Source organism: Rhinoderma darwinii, chromosome 1 (genome assembly GCF_050947455.1).
Source record: "Rhinoderma darwinii isolate aRhiDar2 chromosome 1, aRhiDar2.hap1, whole genome shotgun sequence".
Taxonomy (NCBI): Eukaryota; Metazoa; Chordata; class Amphibia; order Anura; family Rhinodermatidae; genus Rhinoderma; species Rhinoderma darwinii.
In genome coordinates, this window is record NC_134687.1 from 458226688 (window position 1) to 458244483 (window position 17796).

General features: G+C 42.6%; 1 protein-coding gene across 5 annotated transcripts in view; it reads right to left on the reverse strand.

Annotated features, from left to right (window-relative positions):
* ANKLE2 (ankyrin repeat and LEM domain containing 2) overlaps nt 1-17796 on the reverse strand; it is a 49310-nt gene that overhangs the window by 9301 nt on the left and 22213 nt on the right. For 4 of the 5 annotated variants that reach the window (XR_012849939.1, XM_075832653.1, XM_075832641.1 and 1 more), the window contains exons 4-10: nt 14109-14302; nt 10378-10566; nt 10176-10298; nt 7700-7766; nt 4552-4724; nt 473-579; nt 165-355 (exon numbers count right to left, since the gene is read on the reverse strand). Coding sequence is in view for 4 of the 5 variants with exons in the window: in XM_075832653.1 (XP_075688768.1) it covers nt 165-355; nt 473-579; nt 4552-4724; nt 7700-7766; nt 10176-10298; nt 10378-10566; nt 14109-14302 (1044 nt within the window). In the remaining variant the exon portion in view is untranslated. The remainder of the gene's footprint in view (nt 1-164; nt 356-472; nt 580-4551; nt 4725-7699; nt 7767-10175; nt 10299-10377; nt 10567-14108; nt 14303-17796) is intronic. The other variant, XM_075832659.1, reaches the window with a different exon arrangement.

Below are 17796 nucleotides of genomic sequence, written 5' to 3' on the forward strand. Positions count from 1 at the left end.
CATCACCGTTCCTTTCCGCAGAGGGGTTCTGTTGGAGGTTTCCATCCAGTGCCCTGTCACAAAGGTGACAAACGGAAACCATTAGCTAGGTTTCCGTGGCCATTGACCTCTGACTGAACCCCTCAGCGAAAAGGAACAGTGATGTGAATAGGCCCTAATCTTACCTGCTGGGGATGGAGTCTTGTATTTGTTGCAAATCTCATGTTCATGTTCCAGCTGCAACCGCTCACTTGTTTCCCTTTTACGAAGATATTCTTCAAGCTTCCCCAAACCATGCTGGGAGGAAAGATCAACAAAACAACCAAGAAATTCCCAATATTCCACCCAAGGGACATCCAGCTCATGAGCAAGCTCTCTGGCAAGGATGAAGAAGATGGGGAAAAAAAAAATAGTAGACAAGTTCAGTTTAGGATTACTCCAAGTGCAGCTTCTAAATTGGATCCACATTATTATGTACAAGACTGAACTTTACCTTCCAACTCGCTCTTCACCTCTCTCTGGATCAGTTTTCCGGACATTATGAAAAAGCCCAGCCCTATCCCGTGGTGGAGTCTTCCAAATCCTTCTAAAATCATCAGCCTAAAACATAAAATTCCTGAAATTAGATAGGAGGTCTCTGCAAAGATCACACTCCACATTCTATAGTTAAAATGCTATTGTCATGAGAGCATTCGAATATTTAATAAGAATATAAAAAAGAACAGTATTTATATTTATGTATTTCTTTTTAGCAAACAAATGGAAACCTAGTAAAAAGGGAAGAAAAATCTATCTTTTAGGAAACAAAAGGGATCACAGGGGAATACTTGGCTTATTTCTTTCTGCAATTAACACTAGACTAAAAGCAGTCTGAGCATTCATATGGCCTCACTTAAAATGTCTCTGATGGGGGAAATACCTTTAGGACATATCCTGTGGACATTGAGCCAAAAATAGGACATTTTTGAAGCAGCACAAGTCCTGAGTTCCTGGTGCGGTGCACGCTGTCAAGCCAGGCAAACCTTCTCTGGCATAATGTCATTTCCTTCTCTTTGCACATGCTCCATAGTCCTTGGATCAGAGAGGCACAGTATGTAGCACCTCAATTAATGGATGAGGCTTGATGTGCTACATACTGTGCCTCTCTGATCCAAGGACTATGGAGCATGTGCAATGAGAACCTGAGATCGGTGCTGGGAGCTGTAGTGTGGTGAACTTCTCTTCCTCGTTTGGCAAGATAATGATTGTCACATGTATATCAACTGTTGCATTACATGTACATTGTATGTCGATTTTATACACATTTGTACTGTTATATAACCAGCTGATTGCTGCTAATTAAACTAATGTATAATTCACCTGGGAGACTTTGATCACAATTTTGATAGGTTGGAATGCACCATGTGATCTAATGCACATATCTATTTATGATGTTTTTAGATTTGTTGTTAGGCTTGAGAAAGACCCTTCACTCACTGCGGGTCGAAACGTTGCCTGTTTGTCGCAAGAGTTTTTAACAATAAAACCTTTTTGAAGATTTGGAGACGTGTGCGGTTGTCCTACTGCTTTGTTGGAATATCCACAGGATATGCTATAAATGTCAGATGCGAGTCCTACCTCTGGGACCTGCACCCATCTCTAGAACGGAGCCCCTAAACCCCGTTCTAGTTTAGTTTGATATCGCGGACTCCCGGCCACTTCCTGGTTATATGGTCGGGAGATCCAAAAACAGAGTCGCTTGCTGAGCTACGCTGTTTCCATAACTTCCATAGTAGTGAATGGCGGTTAAGGAAGCAGCGTGGCATGCGAGCTACGCGGTTTTCGTAACTCACGGCCACAACCTTTTTCTTGGTCGGAATTCACCTCATTCCGCCGTGACATAGGGGGGCCCCTTTCTGGAGATAGATGCAGGTCCCACAACTGGGTCCCGCACCTATCTGACATTTAGGACAGATCCTGTGGATAGGTCATAAATGTCTCTCATGGGAAAACCCCTTTAATGTCTTAAGGCAACAAATAATTGTAGAATGCTGCTGGACATTAAAACTAGGAAAGCAATCTGCAAACATTAGGCAATGTGGTTTAAAGGACCATTTTTCAATCTTTTAAGAAGCAGTTATTGAAAGAACTAACTAGGAGGAACTGGAATCCTGGTTCTTACATAAGGTTTTCAACTGCACTTTTGGCCCATTTAAAATCAGCAAGGAAACAAATTCCACAAAGCAAATACTGACTGTCCTCTAAGGGTATATTCACATGTCGCAGATTTGTTATGAATAAGACAGAAATTTTTCTCTGAATAGGGCATGCAGAAATATCGCCATTTAGATGTATAGCAGAGACTTCAGCAGGAAAAAAACAAAACATTATGTACTCAGCTAGGATGCGAATCCTGTGGAACGAGAGGAGTTACATTTTAGAAAATCCGGTGGAAGTTTCTAGCTGGATGGATGCTGAAGGGAATAATAAATAATAGACATAGTAAATGTAATCCAAACATTGGATAGAGCAGAGTGGGTGGTAGGAGGTCATGACAGTGGGGATAGTGGTAATCATGGTAAGGCTTAGTTCACATCGGCGTCAGGGTTCCGCTCTTGGGTTCTGTCAGGGGAAACCATAGCTTTCCAATTGCATTACCATTGTTTTCAATGGTAACGCTTCAATTGCTAACGGTTTCCGTTTGTCTTCCTCCCTTGCATAAAGGTTTTTTGTTTTTTTGGCGGAATCAGTAGCGCAGTCGACTAAACTATCTATGCCGTAAAAAAAACCCCAACAAAAACTAATAGAAACCATTAAAAACGGAAGCGTTACCATTGAAAATCATTGGTAATGCAAAAGGAAAGCTATGGTTTCCGTTCGTGGATTCCCCTGACGGAAACCCGACCCATAAGATATGAGGAAGTGCTCCAGTGATCTAGGATTGGGAATGGATGAGAGCATCCACGTGGGTTTTTTCCCCTCTTTTTATATGGGAATTAATACAATTTTGTCATGGAGTGTGAGGGTGTTCAGTAATAATCGGCTATGAAACATAGCCATTTTCTTTAACCCCTTAACGCTCAGCGACGTACTAACGGCCATCTTCACGACACATGCAGGAGCTGTGACAGCTGCTGTCTTGTACAGCGGTTGCCGCAGCTCCTATAGCGGGGACCAATCGCTGTATCCCCGCTGATTAACCCCTTAAAAGTCGCGTTCAATAGCGATCACGGCTTTTTAGGGGTTAAGCTACCATCACCGGCCTGCTACACGATAGCAGCCGGCAATGGTGACTATGGCAACCGGAAACCTAACAATGGCGTCCGGCTATGCCATAGACGGAAGCCTAGTGGGACCTGACAAAGTCAGGACCCACTATGCTTGCTGTCCTTGAGTAGCTGACAGTTCTAATACACTGCACTACGCATGTAGTGCAGTGTATTAGAATAGCGATCAGGGCCTCCTGCCCTCAAGTCCCCTAGTGGGACAAAGTAATAGAGTAAAAAAAAAAAAAGGTGTAAAAATAAGAAAATAAACGTTTTAAAAGTAATAGAAGTAAAAATCACCCTTTTTCCCTGATCAGTCATTTATTATTAATAAAAATATATAAACAAACAAATAAACTATACATAATTGGTATCGCCGCGTCCGTAACGGCATGAACTACAAAATTATTTGGTTATTTATCCTGTGCTGTGAACGCCGTAAAATAAATAATAAACCGCACCAGAATCACAATTGTTTGGTCACTTCTCTTTTTATTAAATTTTTTGGCAGGTGATCAAAAAGTCGCATGTACCTAAAAATGGTGCTGATGGAAACTACAGTTCGTTACGCAAAAAATAAGTCCTCGCACGGCTTTATTGATGGAAAAATAAACAACGTTATGGCCCTTAGAATAAGGTAACACAAAAAGTGAATGATTGTTTACAAAACGTATTTTATTGTGCAAACGCCATAAAAAAAAACACAAAACTATAAACATAGGGTATCGACGTAATCGTATCGCCCCGCAGAATAAAGTGAATATGTCATTTATAGCGCACGGTGAACACTGTAAAAATAATAGAAAAAAACAATAGTAGAATTGCTGTTTTTTAGTCACCACGCCACCTAAAAATAGAATAAAAACTGATCAAAAGGTCGCATGCACCCCATGAAAACTACAATGAATTCCTCAAGGGGTCTAGTTTCCAAATTGGGGTCACTTTTGGGGGGTTTCCACTGTTTTGGCACCACAAGACCTCTTCAAACCGGACATGGTGCCTAATAAAAAGGAGGCCTCAAAATCCACTAGGTGCTCCTTATTTTTTTAGTGTTATACACCTGTTCATATGAAATTCCTTCAGGAAGGGAGGTCATATGTTATATGCTATATAAAGTGTGCACTGATTCACTGTTATTATGCTTGATAAAGACACAGCATGGGTTGAAACATTGCAAGTTTGATTGCTTGGTGAATAAAGACCAACACATTTTTGGTAACCGGAGTGCTGCAGTTTTCTCATTTATATTGCATTCTATGTCCAACGCGCCCACTTAAATATAAAACAACCAAATCACTTTTTGTACCAAAGACCTCAAGTCTCTCACCTTGGAAGGGCTCATGGGTCCAGCAAAGGCTCTCACAGCAAGCAATGGATCTTTCGGACTTCCACAATATCGTGGTTGAGAAAGACTGTCAGTCTGCTCAGGTGACCACGGTGCCCCAATGACCGGAAATGAGGAGTTATCCTCCGCACGCAGTAAAGGGACATAAAAATGGCCTAGTCAAGAACAAAAGGTTTGTTTAACACATGCAACTGATCACTGGAAGCCATGTTGTCAGATAAATCTGCAATAGGCCCCCTGCACACGCCGCAGATTTTGTTGTAGAAATTCATACAGGAGGAACAACCCCATTCAGATGAATAAAACAGCTTTTCAGCTGCAGAAATCTCTGCAGCAAAATCTGCAGAATGAGCAGGGGGCCTTTGATTTTGTGTATAAAAACAAATGTATGATAATTCTTTATCTAGCAATCGAAAGATTAGTCTAGATCTGGTGTACTGGTCTGTAAGCTTTCTTTTCATAAAATTCCGTGTTGCATATGTATATGTCATTTAATCCTCCATTTTCTAAAATGCTTTTAATGAGAAATTGGTTCTGCTCCTGAGCAGCGGTTGTCATAAGCCACCCAGGAACCTGTATAGAAAGTTTTTTCTCTATGTGGATTCCCAGGCAGTGTACGACAATTTCAGCTTGAGAACTAACAGAAAGAGCAGGTCGTGGCAAAGGCCTACAAGACGACTGAGGAGTCTCTGGATTGGCACAGTCTAGGTATGTAGAACTTTAGAAGTGGGTGGGGCCACAACTGAAATATTTGACTAGTGACTTTTGGTAACTTTGTATATACACACACTCACTAAATATACTGTTTGTGAAAACTAAAATGATTAAATGTGTAATATACATATATACACTGTTCATATACATGCAACTCACCAACTTAAAGTGCAACTCCTTAAATTTACATGTAGGCCTCATGAACACGACCGTAGACATGTGCACGGCCGTGATTTTCTGGTCGGTCGAGCCACGGAGTGTCAGCCGCGAGCTGCCCGCAAATCGCGGGCTGTGCACATGGCCGCGGCCATTATGTTCAATGAGCCCCGGACCACAGTGGTAATAAGACATGTCTGTTCTTTCTGCGGTCCGGGCTCCGGGGCCATGCACGGACCGTGGAAACCATGGTCGTGTGCATGGCCCCATAGGAATGAATTGGGCCGCAATTCTCCTTTGGATTTTCGGGGGAATTGCAGCCGCAAAAGCACGTTCGTGTGCATGGGGCCTTAGTTAAACTTTCAACTTTGCTTTGACTTAACCCTTTCACAGCCAGGACAAATTTCTCATGTTTCACATACAAATATGAATTCTGAACAAAAAAAAACAAAATTTAAAAAAAAACAAAACGTTTGTCATACTATACCCCTGAGACAATGTCTTTGTTGGGAATGCCCCTTTAAAGGCTATGCAAACCTTTGATGAGTGTGTGTGTGTGTAATTTATATATATATATATATATATATATATATTTTTTTTTTATTTTTTTTTAACCGGTCGTTGTGTGTTAGGGTATGTGCACACACACTAATTACGTCCGTAATTGACGGACGTATTTCGGCCGCAAGTACCGGACCGAACACACTGCAGGGAGCCGGGCTCCTAGCATCATAGTTATGTACGATGCTAGGAGTCCCTGCCTCTCTGTGGAACTACTGTCCCGTACTGAAAACATGATTACAGTACGGGACAGTTGTCCTGCAGCGAGGCAGGGACTCCTAGCATCGTACATAAGTATGATGCTAGGAGCCCAACTCCCTGCACTGTGTTCGGTCCGGGACTTGCGGCCGAAATACGTCTGTCAATTACGGACGTAATTAGTGTGTGTGCACATACCCTTAGTTTTACTTATTTAGATACAGCTGCTCTGTATTCTCTATACAGAGCAGCGGTATGTAGCACTAAATCCTGTTCCCGTCAGGTCCGCGGGACAGATGGGTCCTGCGTCTGACATGCAGGATCCACCTGTAATCGATCACATCTAAGTTCATAACTTAGGTCCGTGGGACTGACGGATTCAGGTAATAGCGAATGATACAGCTGCTATGTATAGAGAATACAGAGCAGATGTATCACAAAAAGTAATAGAAATTTTTAATAAAAAGACTAAATATAAAAGTTTACACAAAACACACTGACTAACAGTTTTTTTTTTTTTTAAATGCCCCTCAAAAACGTGTACATAGTCTTTAAAGAGACTGTCACCACATTATAAGTGCCCTGTCTCCTATATAAGGAGATCAACGCTGTAATGTAGAGGACAGTAATGCTTTTTATTTAAAAAAACGATCTTTTTTCACAACGTTAGGAGCGATTTTAGTCTATGCTAATGAGCTTTCTTAATGCCCAAGTGGGCGTACTTTTACTTTCGACCAAGTGGGCGTTGTACAGAGGAGTGCATGACGCTGACCAATCGGCATCATGCACTCCTCTCCATTCATTTACACTGCACTAGCGATCTAGATATATCACTATGTGCAGCCTCATACACAAGCCCTAACATTACTACAGTGTCCTGATAATGAATACACATGAAATCCAGCCTGGACGTCATGTGTACTCAGAATCCTGACACTTCTGAATCTTTTTTGTGAGATTCCGGCAAGTGAAACCAAATCTCGTTTAGCTCCGAGATCTCGCGAGATTTAGTATCCGTGACGTCCAGGCTGGATGGGCATGTGTATTCATTATCAGGACACTGTAGTAATGTTAGGGCTTGTGTATGAGGCTGCACATAACGATATATCTATGTCGCTAGTGCAGTGTAAATGAATGGAGAGGAGTGCATGATGCCGATTGGTCAGCGTCATGCACTCCTCTGTGCAACGCCCACTTGGTCGAAAGTAAAAGTACGCCCACTTGGGCATTAAGAAAGCTCATTAGCATAAACTAAAATCGCTCCTAACGTTGTGAAAAAAGATCGGTTTTTTAAATAAAAAGCATTACTGTCACCTACATTACAGCGCCGATCTCCTTATGTAGGAGACAGGGCACTTACAATGTGGTGTCAGAGTCTCTTTAATGTACCGTAGTTTCTTTCATGTAGTACTTAAAAACAGACACACCCATACGTTGCACAAGAAATCATCTTTTATATAAGGCGATATATATATATATATTTTTAAGAATGTAAACTAACCTTTTAGGCATTCTCTAATCTTTTCCTTTATTTCTGATGATTTATTTTTGCTTCGCTCACATATGACCTGTGTGAAATGATTTGAAAACAAAATGTTCCTTTGAGTAATGTAAATTCAGATTTTCTTCAACATAAAGCTTTATTTGCAAAAGAAAAAAAACTTGAACCCTGCTTTAGGATATTAAACAATGTAAAAGTAATATGCATTAAAATTATCTATATATCTTAATGTTTGTGTGTGCAAAAGGGAATATGAAGTTAAAAATATAAAACTCTAAAATACATCAAAAATAAATAAATAGATCAACCAATAAATTGATTTCCCGTTGCTTATACAGCGCCAACATATTTCACTGCCCTGTACATAGATTGTCATCACCTCAGACCCGTATACCAGGGTCAAATTCATAGGAAGACAATTAACTGGTCCGTATGCTTTTGGAGTTTAGGTGAAAGTCGTAGAACCCAAATGAAACACTGAAAAAATACAAGTCTATACAGAAGTTGCCCTTAGAGCTCGTCCACACGTAGCGGAATTGCTGCATATTTTCCATCCGGAATTGCAGATGGAAAATATGCAGCAGAATACAGTAGCTGCATAGTGGGTGAGATTTAACAAATCACACACGTTGCGTAAAAATTTCGACCAGATAACCTGCGGTGCGTATTTTTCGGACCGCAGCATGTAAACACTTGCTGCAGGAAGTGGACTGAATTGTTGTGTTTTTCAGGAGAGGTCTCCATCTCCCAGGATTAAGAAAAACGTGGCAAAATCTGCACCATATTCTGCAGTAAAAAAAACACAGGAAATAGTCCTTTTTTTCCACAGCGAAGGTCTGCTACTTTCAACGGAATTGCTGCAGAAATTCTGCAGCAATTCCGTTATGTGTGGACAAGCCCTTAGTCAGATTCTAACCCAGAACACCAGTGCTGCAAGCCAACAGTGCTTATTCCATACACACACTTGACTTAAAGAGACTGTCACCAGTTTATCAATGCCCCATCTCCTAACTAATCTAAAAAGCGCTTTGCTCCTGATAACTACAGTGGGATTTGTTTTAAAAAAAAAAAAAAAACTATTTGCAAAGTTATGAGCATTTTTCTAAATATGTAAATGAGCCTTTATTAGACAACTGTAACAGCAGTGATTCTCCTGAGGTGGAGCTACCACACAGTCTCTGACAGTCTCTCACACTATGTAAAGCAGCAAGACTGGAGGGAAGGGAGATCACTTCAAATAGCCATATATCTGGCTGTGGACCACCTAGAATAGCAGTTCTGGTGGCATATGAAAGAGGAGATTCTACTCTTTCACATGACACAAGGATCCAGCAGTTCTAGTTGTGACCCAACCGGAGACATTACCAGTGGTGTGAGGGCTTAGTTTTTGCGGGACGAGCTGTAGATCTTATTAGCACCATTTTTTTGGTACCTTAGATTTTTTTTTTATTTCATTCTTTTAGCGCCATGGTGACCAAAAAACAACGAATCTTGGGTTTTAATTTTTTTTACGCCGTTCACCGTGCGAGACAAATAATGCTATATTGTAATAGTTTGGACTGTTACGGACGCAGCGATACCAATATTTTTTTTTTTTACATTGTGCTTGGGGAAAAATGGGTTAAGGTTTTTTTTTTAAACTTGGATACATTTTTAGGAGTGTAAAAATGTTTTCAAATATTTTTTTTTTAATTTTTACACATTTTATTAGTTCCCCTAGGGGACTTGAACCAGCAATCATTAGACAATACACTGCAATACATGGATGAGTTATGGAAACAGCGTAACTCGCTGAGCTACGTGGTTTCCGTAACTCCCATAGTAGTGAATGGCAGTTACAGAAGCAGCGTAGCATGCTACGCGGTTTCCGTAACTACTATTCAGTTCTATCTGAGTTACGGAAACTGCGTAGCTCAGCGAATTACGTGGTCTCCGTAACTCGACCATGTAAGCAGGAAGTGGCCAGAAGACAGCAGAGCTGGGTAAGATAGAACTGGGCTTAGGGGGCCCCCATTCTAGAAATAGAGGTGGGACCCGCATCGATATGACATTTATGTCATATCCTGTGGATATGTCATAAATGTGCTTCATGGGAAAACCACTATAAATGCCGCGGTCGCTATTGACCGCGGCATTGAACTAGTTCAACGGCCAGGAACAGCGCCATCACTGTTCCTAGCAGTTAGTGCAGCGTGTCAGAAGCGGACACCTGCAGTGTATGGAGCGGACTCAGCGCGTGAGCCCGCTCCATACGTCATCCCCTCACCGCTCCATGATGTGCCGGCACATCACGTGTCGGGAAGGGGGTTAAGTAAGGAGCGGTTAGGGGTCCCGGCACGGCCGGGTATCCCGACTGCCGACTATGAGACGCAGGGACTTTTTAGCAAGATTTATTCTTGCTAATAACTGCGTCTTATAGTCCGAAAAATACGGTATATACAAAGGCAATAAAATGAACACTGGAATAATAAATTACCTGCTCTGGAGTCTGGTCATACTTGTTCCTTGGGTTTTTTATAATGTCAGGATGTGAGCACAGCATGTTAACTACATCAGCATTGCCAAATTTGCAAGCAAAATGAAGAGGAGTGTCAAATCCCTAAAAGAAAAACAATAATAGGTAGTCTATCCTTCATAAACTAGAGTGCAGATTCTGCAGTATTCACTTAGGCAATTACCATTTTATCAGGGGTGTTGAGATATAGATCAACAATATATCGAATTCTTTTCTGAAGCATGATCTCATCGTCATCAGGATACATAAGTCTCATGAATTCTGGGTTTTCCAAAGTATACAGTAAAAGGTGGCTGATACCACCCTGGTTTTCCTTGGCAGCTACATGCATGACATTGTATCTACATCCTTCCTATAGGGGAGAAAGAGGGGGGGGGGCGGAGACCACAAACTTAACAACGGCTCTGAATACATTTTTTGCTCAAAGAGAAGAGAAGATCATTATTCTTGCAAGTTACAACATGTCAGATTGTGCAGTATAAGGCCTTGTCCACACAGCACTAAAAATTTTTTTTTTTAAATCCATGTGTAAACTTGTCAAAAACTCCAGCGTTTTTGTAAAGCGCTTTTTAAAATAGGCGTTTCACTTTTGTCGTGTAATTAGGACTCATTAACTCTGTGAATTAGGAACGTTTTTGGCACCGAAGAATTTTTATTTTTTATTTTTTAAACACGCTCGTGTTGTATGCACTAAGGCCCTGTTCACACAGTTATTTTGCAGCCCAAAAAAAAAAAAATCTGCCTCAAAATTCCTAAAAGGATAACTAAACGTTCAAACTTCTGACAATATGTCAGAAGTTTTTACTGGTGGGGGTCCGAGCACTACGAACCCTACCAATCGCCGAACAGAAACAATGTAGCGGTGTACGGACTCAAAAGAAAATCTATGAGCCCGTACTTCGATACAACGGCTTTCCGGAAAAAGCCGAACAGAAACAAAAAGCAACTGAGCGCTCACATGAGCACTTCTGCCGCTTCGTTTTAGCGATTGGTGGGGGTCTCAGTGCTCGGACCTCCCCATTCAAAACTTCCGACGTGTCACTAGGTATCCTATCAGAAGTTTGTTGAATGTTTAGTTACCCTTTCAGGAATTTTGACACGATACACTTTCTTGTTGTGGTTTCTCGCAAGGTCAGAGGCGGAACTGCAGAAATAAAGAGCATGCTGCTTTTTTTTTTTCTTTCTTCTTTTAGTACCGCAGGAAAAAAAAAACGCCTCCCATTAAAATCAATGAGCGGTTTCGGCCGTTTTTTGCCGCTGATTTAGACACCGTTTCCGCATCAAAATCAGCGTAAAAAAACCTCTGTTTGAACTGGGCCTAACAAACAATGAGCTTTCCCATTGAGGTCAATGGGAAGCTTAAATAATGCGTTTTTGCTGCGTAAAAATGTGTCGAACACACGCCGTGTGAACAAGGCCCAAGACCTCATGCATGGCCTGTACGGCGGAGCGGAGTGCACTATAAGCACTTAATATGGTAAAACTATTTTGTCTCCATATTCTCCCCTAGAAGCATAGCATTCATTAACTTTATCTTCCATTAAAGATAGGAGGGACGATGCCTGCCCATCTCATCTCTGGATAGAAGGCAACGTTCAGGAGCGCAATCAAAGTAAATCGTAAACCTATACAGACGAAAGAAGGTTTGAGAAATTATGAGTAACCGACGGACATTTCCATTTTAGTGTGTAGTATAAATGAGCCTTAAAGATGAGTTGTCTCATAAGGACAACCTCTAAGTAGAAACTGGTGGTCAGCTGATTGCTACGGTCTGGCTTTTTATTTTTTTCCTTTAACCCATGGCGATTACCTGCAATAGAGAAAAATGCAAGCATGGTAAGCAACAGGTGACTGCTGGAGTGGCCAGGTAGCATTACATGCCAGTTATTTCAACGAATGGCCCGCCATGTAGTACATCGATGTGCCATGTCCGCCAGAGTGGGAGCCAGTCATATATAGGGGCTCTTCGACGTGGCTCAGATGGCCTTAAGCAGTGGGACCCCCCCCTCGGACAACTATAGGGCGTATGTAAATTAGTCTTGTGCTGAGACAACCTCTTTAATGGCCTTATCATATTTAAAATAATTGGATGTATACTTTAACCTCTTGCCACCACAGCCATTTTTCGTTTTTACATTTTAAAGAATTGGGGAAAAAAACAAACATTTGATTCCTCCTTTGTTTTTTGGGACTGTCTTTTACAGCATTCACCATGCTTGAAGTTTATTCTGTGGATTAAATCTACTAATACTTAAAAAAAATTATACTATCTATCTATCTATCTATCTATATATATACATAGATCTAGTATTCAAACGAAGATCTTGCAGAACTCCAATAGGTGATACATTTTTTTTTAGTTTATTCAGGCAACATCAGACCGTGCAACGTTTCAGTCCTGCAGTAGGACCTTTCTCAAGCATAGGGCTATTGCAGGACTGAAACGTTGCACGGTCTGATGTTGCCTGAATAAACGAACATTTTTTTTTAGCACTTATTGGAGTGCTGCAAGATCTTCTTTTAAATACTTTATATAGTCCAAGGATCAGGACTACTTGCTGGGCACCCTGACATGTATTATCCTGTTTTGAGTGCTGCTGCTCTGCTATATATCTATATCTATTTTAGGGCTGGGCTATCATACTAATTAGTTCGCTCTCAATGCCTCCGAATCTCTAGTGGTGCCGTGCTGCAGGAAGAGGCTCCGCCTCATCACCTGCCTGGCCCGCCCAACCTCAGAAGCTGCTCCCCGTCGCCTTATCTGTTCCCTGTTCTGTCCTGGCGCTGCCTCTACCATTTCACACGACCGCGATTGGGCCATCAAAAACGGTCCGCGTGTCAGCCGGATTTATCGGCCTGACCGCTGTACATGTGAACGGGACTCATATGGTGCTAGGAGTCCCTGCTTCCCCACCCAAATGCAATTCTGTACTGATCAAAATGCTACAGTAAGGAACAGCAGTTCTGTGGGGAAGCAGGGACTCCTAGTATAGTGCCACATCCAACTGTAGATCGTGCCATTACCCCCCTGTAGCTCTCTAGGAGCAGAATCCCTGGCCAGAGCGTTGCGGAAGCGCTGGCCAGGGATGCCGCTCTTAGAGGGAGTTACCCCAACGTCTATCCATATGTCATAATAAACACTGATAAATTTCAGTGTGTCTACAGAAAGGCTTTTTTTTTTTGTTTTAAAACAGACCTAACTTTCACGGGACTTTTCAGAATAAGCTGTCATGTGGGTGTAGATAAGAAATAACACTTTTTGGCCATTATACGACTTGTATTCTCCATATTTATTTTTTTAACATTTTATTAATTTTTTAAGCATTTTTCTCCTCTGCATGCTCTCTAATTCACAGTTTTCTTTGAGCTAGTGGGTGGAGCTCAATGACTATTAGGTCTGTGTGTGCTCTGTATAGAAGAGGAGAATCCTGCTCTCCTATTACATATATAGAAGCTGCAACAGCATGGAGGAGAACATAAAGTAGTAATGAGCAGCGTAGATGCAAGTCCAGTGCTGGGGTGAAACACTACTAAAGAGCTACAGCACGTCTGTGTGTCTAACTCCCACTTTGTTCCTGCTTCCTCCTCTCCTCTCCATAGACTTCTATGGACAGCTATAACCTGAACCCTCAGGGAGCCGATAGTCCGTCTCCTCTTAAGGAGATGGAAAAAGCTGAAAATGCAGAGTAATTTAATAGTAAGGAGGGGAGGGTGGGAGCCCGATAAGTGGAGAAAAGCATTTTTCATTAAAAAGATATATTACAAAGTTTCCTATAATCGCTTGTACTATAACTTTTCAACAAATGTTGAATAAATGAAGTGACCATTTAAATTGGGTCAGGAGCGCTGTTTCAGGGACACTGGGCTAGAGAAGGGGTTTAGAAGCAAATTTACCTGAACAACAGTTGGGTTGTCACCAGACCCTATAAGATAACGAGGATTGCTCCATATCAGATCTGAAAACGTCGCTAGGTCTCCTTTTTCTACAGCCTTCCTTAGTTTTGCGGTCAAATCTTGGGTCCTAGGACTCTTGAAGCTGTTTGCTTTCTCCTTGTTCAGGCTTTCAACATCCGGAGCAGAGAACCCATCTAGACATTCAAATATATTGTTTAATAATGGAGAGCGAACAATTCCTTGTATCCCAGAATGCCTGTGTGTGTATGTACGTGTATGTACGTGTATGTACACGTACACACACACACACGCACACACGCACACACGCGATTATGGGCTGTAAGGCTACATGCACACATTGTGTATTTTGCAGCGGAGAAATCACACCAAAACCGCAAGCAATATGCAGGAAATTCACAGGTAAAAACCAGATTGCAAGTTTTTTTTTATGTATTTTCAGTGCGTTTTTTACGTTTTGATGCATAAATCGCAGCGTTTTCGTGCTGCGGGTTTTGGTGCGATTTTCCTTAGCACTGGGCAGATAGAATTCGCAAGCAGAAACGCAAGATAAATTGTCATGCTGCAGATATTAAAATCCGCACTGCAGCGTGTACATGAGAATTCCTGGAATCTGAGTCTATGCTGATACTGTATTAAACTGAGGTTTTGCCGCACGCAAATAGGCATCGTGTGCATTGACCCCAAGGCCTCCTTCACACAGGGGTTTTTTTCTGGGTTTTAAACTACACGTAAAAACACCAGTTTATTCAATTTATCATGCGTTTTACATTTTTAGTTTTTTTTTAATTTTATGTAATTTTGTACATGCGTTTTACATTTTTAGTTTTTTTTTTATTTTATGTAATTTTGTACATGCGTTTTTCCTGGCATTTGAGATTCTATACATACGCCTAAGGAAATAAACCTTCATACCTGTAGCATGATTAAAAAAAAAATATGCACCGCTAGGTCTGTAGGCACTGTAGACTTCAAGAAGAACTCAGACACTGAAAAAGCGTCAAGACACTGTCTGTGAAACCAGCCATAAGGCCCTGTTCACACACTTTTTTGCAGGAAGGGAGAAAAAAAAAAAAGAAGAAAAAAGAAAAAAAAAAAAAATCAAAATTCCTTCAGGGATTTTGAGGCAGATTTTGACCAGTCTGCGATTTTTCTCCTGCGGCCATTGCAGCCGATTCAAGTATCGCGGGCAAAAAAACACTCGGAAACTAGAACCGTAAGTTTTTTTTTTGCCTCTCATTGATTTCAAAGGAAGGACCTGCTGCTTTTTTTCCTGCAAGCAGCTAACAGCCTCTGCGATTTGGCAGTTTTTTGGCTCGGATTCAGTTGCTTTGGCATCTGAACGCAACCTTCAAGACACTCCAGTGTATTGTGCTGCAGATAGGCTCTACTAGACAGGCAATCAATGCATGTACTTGCCTATGGCCAGGAAGGATCTCACACAGGGTTTTGATGCAGTTTTTGCCACAGCCAGAAGCAAATCCAAAAGGAAGGAAAGGTATCAAGAAGCAACTGATGCATCTCCTTTCTGTGTGTCCACTTCTACGTAAGGCTCGAAAGACAGGCAAAAATGGTCACAAAAACTGCGTTAAAACGGTGTGTGTGATCCTAGCCTTAATGTGCATAGAAGCTCAGCACTGTACAGTTTTCATCAGTAACCAGGACTGCCATAACAGCCCCATGTCATTGCAAAAAACTGATGCGGCGAGACTCAGCAGCTATGACTTACTGACTGTACTCCGGGAACACAGGGAATCCCGTGAAATTTATAGTGTAGACGAGGGGTCTAAAGCATGTCCCGGGGCAGAGCACTGGTACGGAGTCCCGGGGCAGAGCACTGGTACGGAGTCCCGGGGCAGAGCACTGGTACGGAGTCCCGGGGCAGAGCACTGGTACGGAGTCCCGGGGCAGAGCACTGGTACGGAGTCCCGGGGCAGAGCACTGGTACGGAGTCCCGGGGCAGAGCACTGGTAACGACTCTTCTCCGGGACTCTGTGGAATTCCCTAACATCGCTCTTCATATATGGACAGCGATGTCTGGGGCTTCCCCAGAGCTGGAGTCCCGGGCAGAGCGCTAGTATAGGCTCTGCTCCGGCACTCTGGGGAAGCCTCTGACATCGCTGTCCATACAGCGACAGTGATGTCAGGGGCTTCCCCAGAGCAGGAATCCCAGTGATATCCGCACAGCTGGAGTCCCGGGAAGAGCCTACTAGCGCTCGGCCCGGGACTCCAGCTCTGGGGTTGCCCCCAACATCCATGTCCATATATGGACAGTGATGTCTGGAGAAGAGCTGGAATCCCCGGTAGAGTGCTAGAAACAGCTCTGCTCTGGGACTCCAGCCCTGGGCAAGCCCCTGACATCACTGTCCATATATGGACACTGATGTCAGTGGCTTCCCCAGAGTTCCGGCGCAGAGTCTATACTACTGCTCTGCTCCGGGACACCGGCTCTGGGGTTGCCCCTGACATCACAGTCCGGTCGAGGAGGATCCCCTGATGTCACTGTGTATGGACAGTGACGTCAGGGGCTCCATCAGCAGAGGAATCCCCAGGACTGTGGCAGCGCCTGCGGAGGGCACTGTGGCAGCGCCTGCGGAGGGCACTGTGGCAGCGCCTGCGGAGGGCACTGTGGCAGCGCCTGCGGAGGGGCTTCCCAATCTTGACATGTGTCTGCCAAACGCTGCCAACTGAGCCGCCGTACTGCATTTAGCGACAAATTAAAAAACTGGATTGTTGAAGTACGTGAAGAATTCTCTCAAACTTAAAACCTAGCGGTATTATAGTAATGTAGTATTATTATTATGGTAATATAGTGTTATACTAGTTCAAATAACTAATTGATTAACAATAATTTTGTATCGTATGAAATTTTAAAGTAATGCGGCCCATCAACTTCCCATTTTTTTCTATATGTGGCCCACTTACCCGGCTGACTTTGAGACCCCCTGGTGTAGACCCTGATCGGTTAATTGTGGAGATGCTACCCTATCATTGCAAATCAGTCAAGGGATATTGTAATACTCAAATTCATATTGCATTCACCACCTACAATGTCTTAGGCCCTGTTCACATTGAGTTTTTTTGCAGGCAGAAACTTCTGCCTGGAAGGCATTTACACGAGCGTTGCGCACCTCGGACGTGAAAAACTGCAGTTTTTCCCGTTCGAGGTGCATGCGTGCTCTGTGTTGCTGGGCGCGATGTCTCGTAACCCCCATAGATGAGTCTATGGAGGGATGCGTGAAGCGTGAAAAAATAGAACATATCCTATTTTCTCACCGACCCTTCACACGGTCCGTTGAAACAACGGCTGTGTGAACGGCCATATTGAATTTACAAAAGGTCCGTGTAAATGAGGCCTAAAAATCAGCTCAGTTGTTTTTGGTTTTTTTAAAGTGGTTTTGCACCACAGGCGTTTTTTTTTACGCGCTTGACGCGAGTTTCGCTGCATTTTTTTTTACCTCGGTCTTCGATAGGCAATGGAAAAAACAGTGAGCGTTTTTTGCCAAAAACGGTGTCAACGAACGCCGCCGTCGTTCACGACGGTTTTCCCATCTACTATTGATTTCAGTGGGGTTTTTGAGGTTGAAAACGCATCAACATAGGGCATGCCGCTTTTTCCCGCAAACATATTTTTTTCCGCTCACGGGAAAAAAAGAAAAAGCCTCCCCTC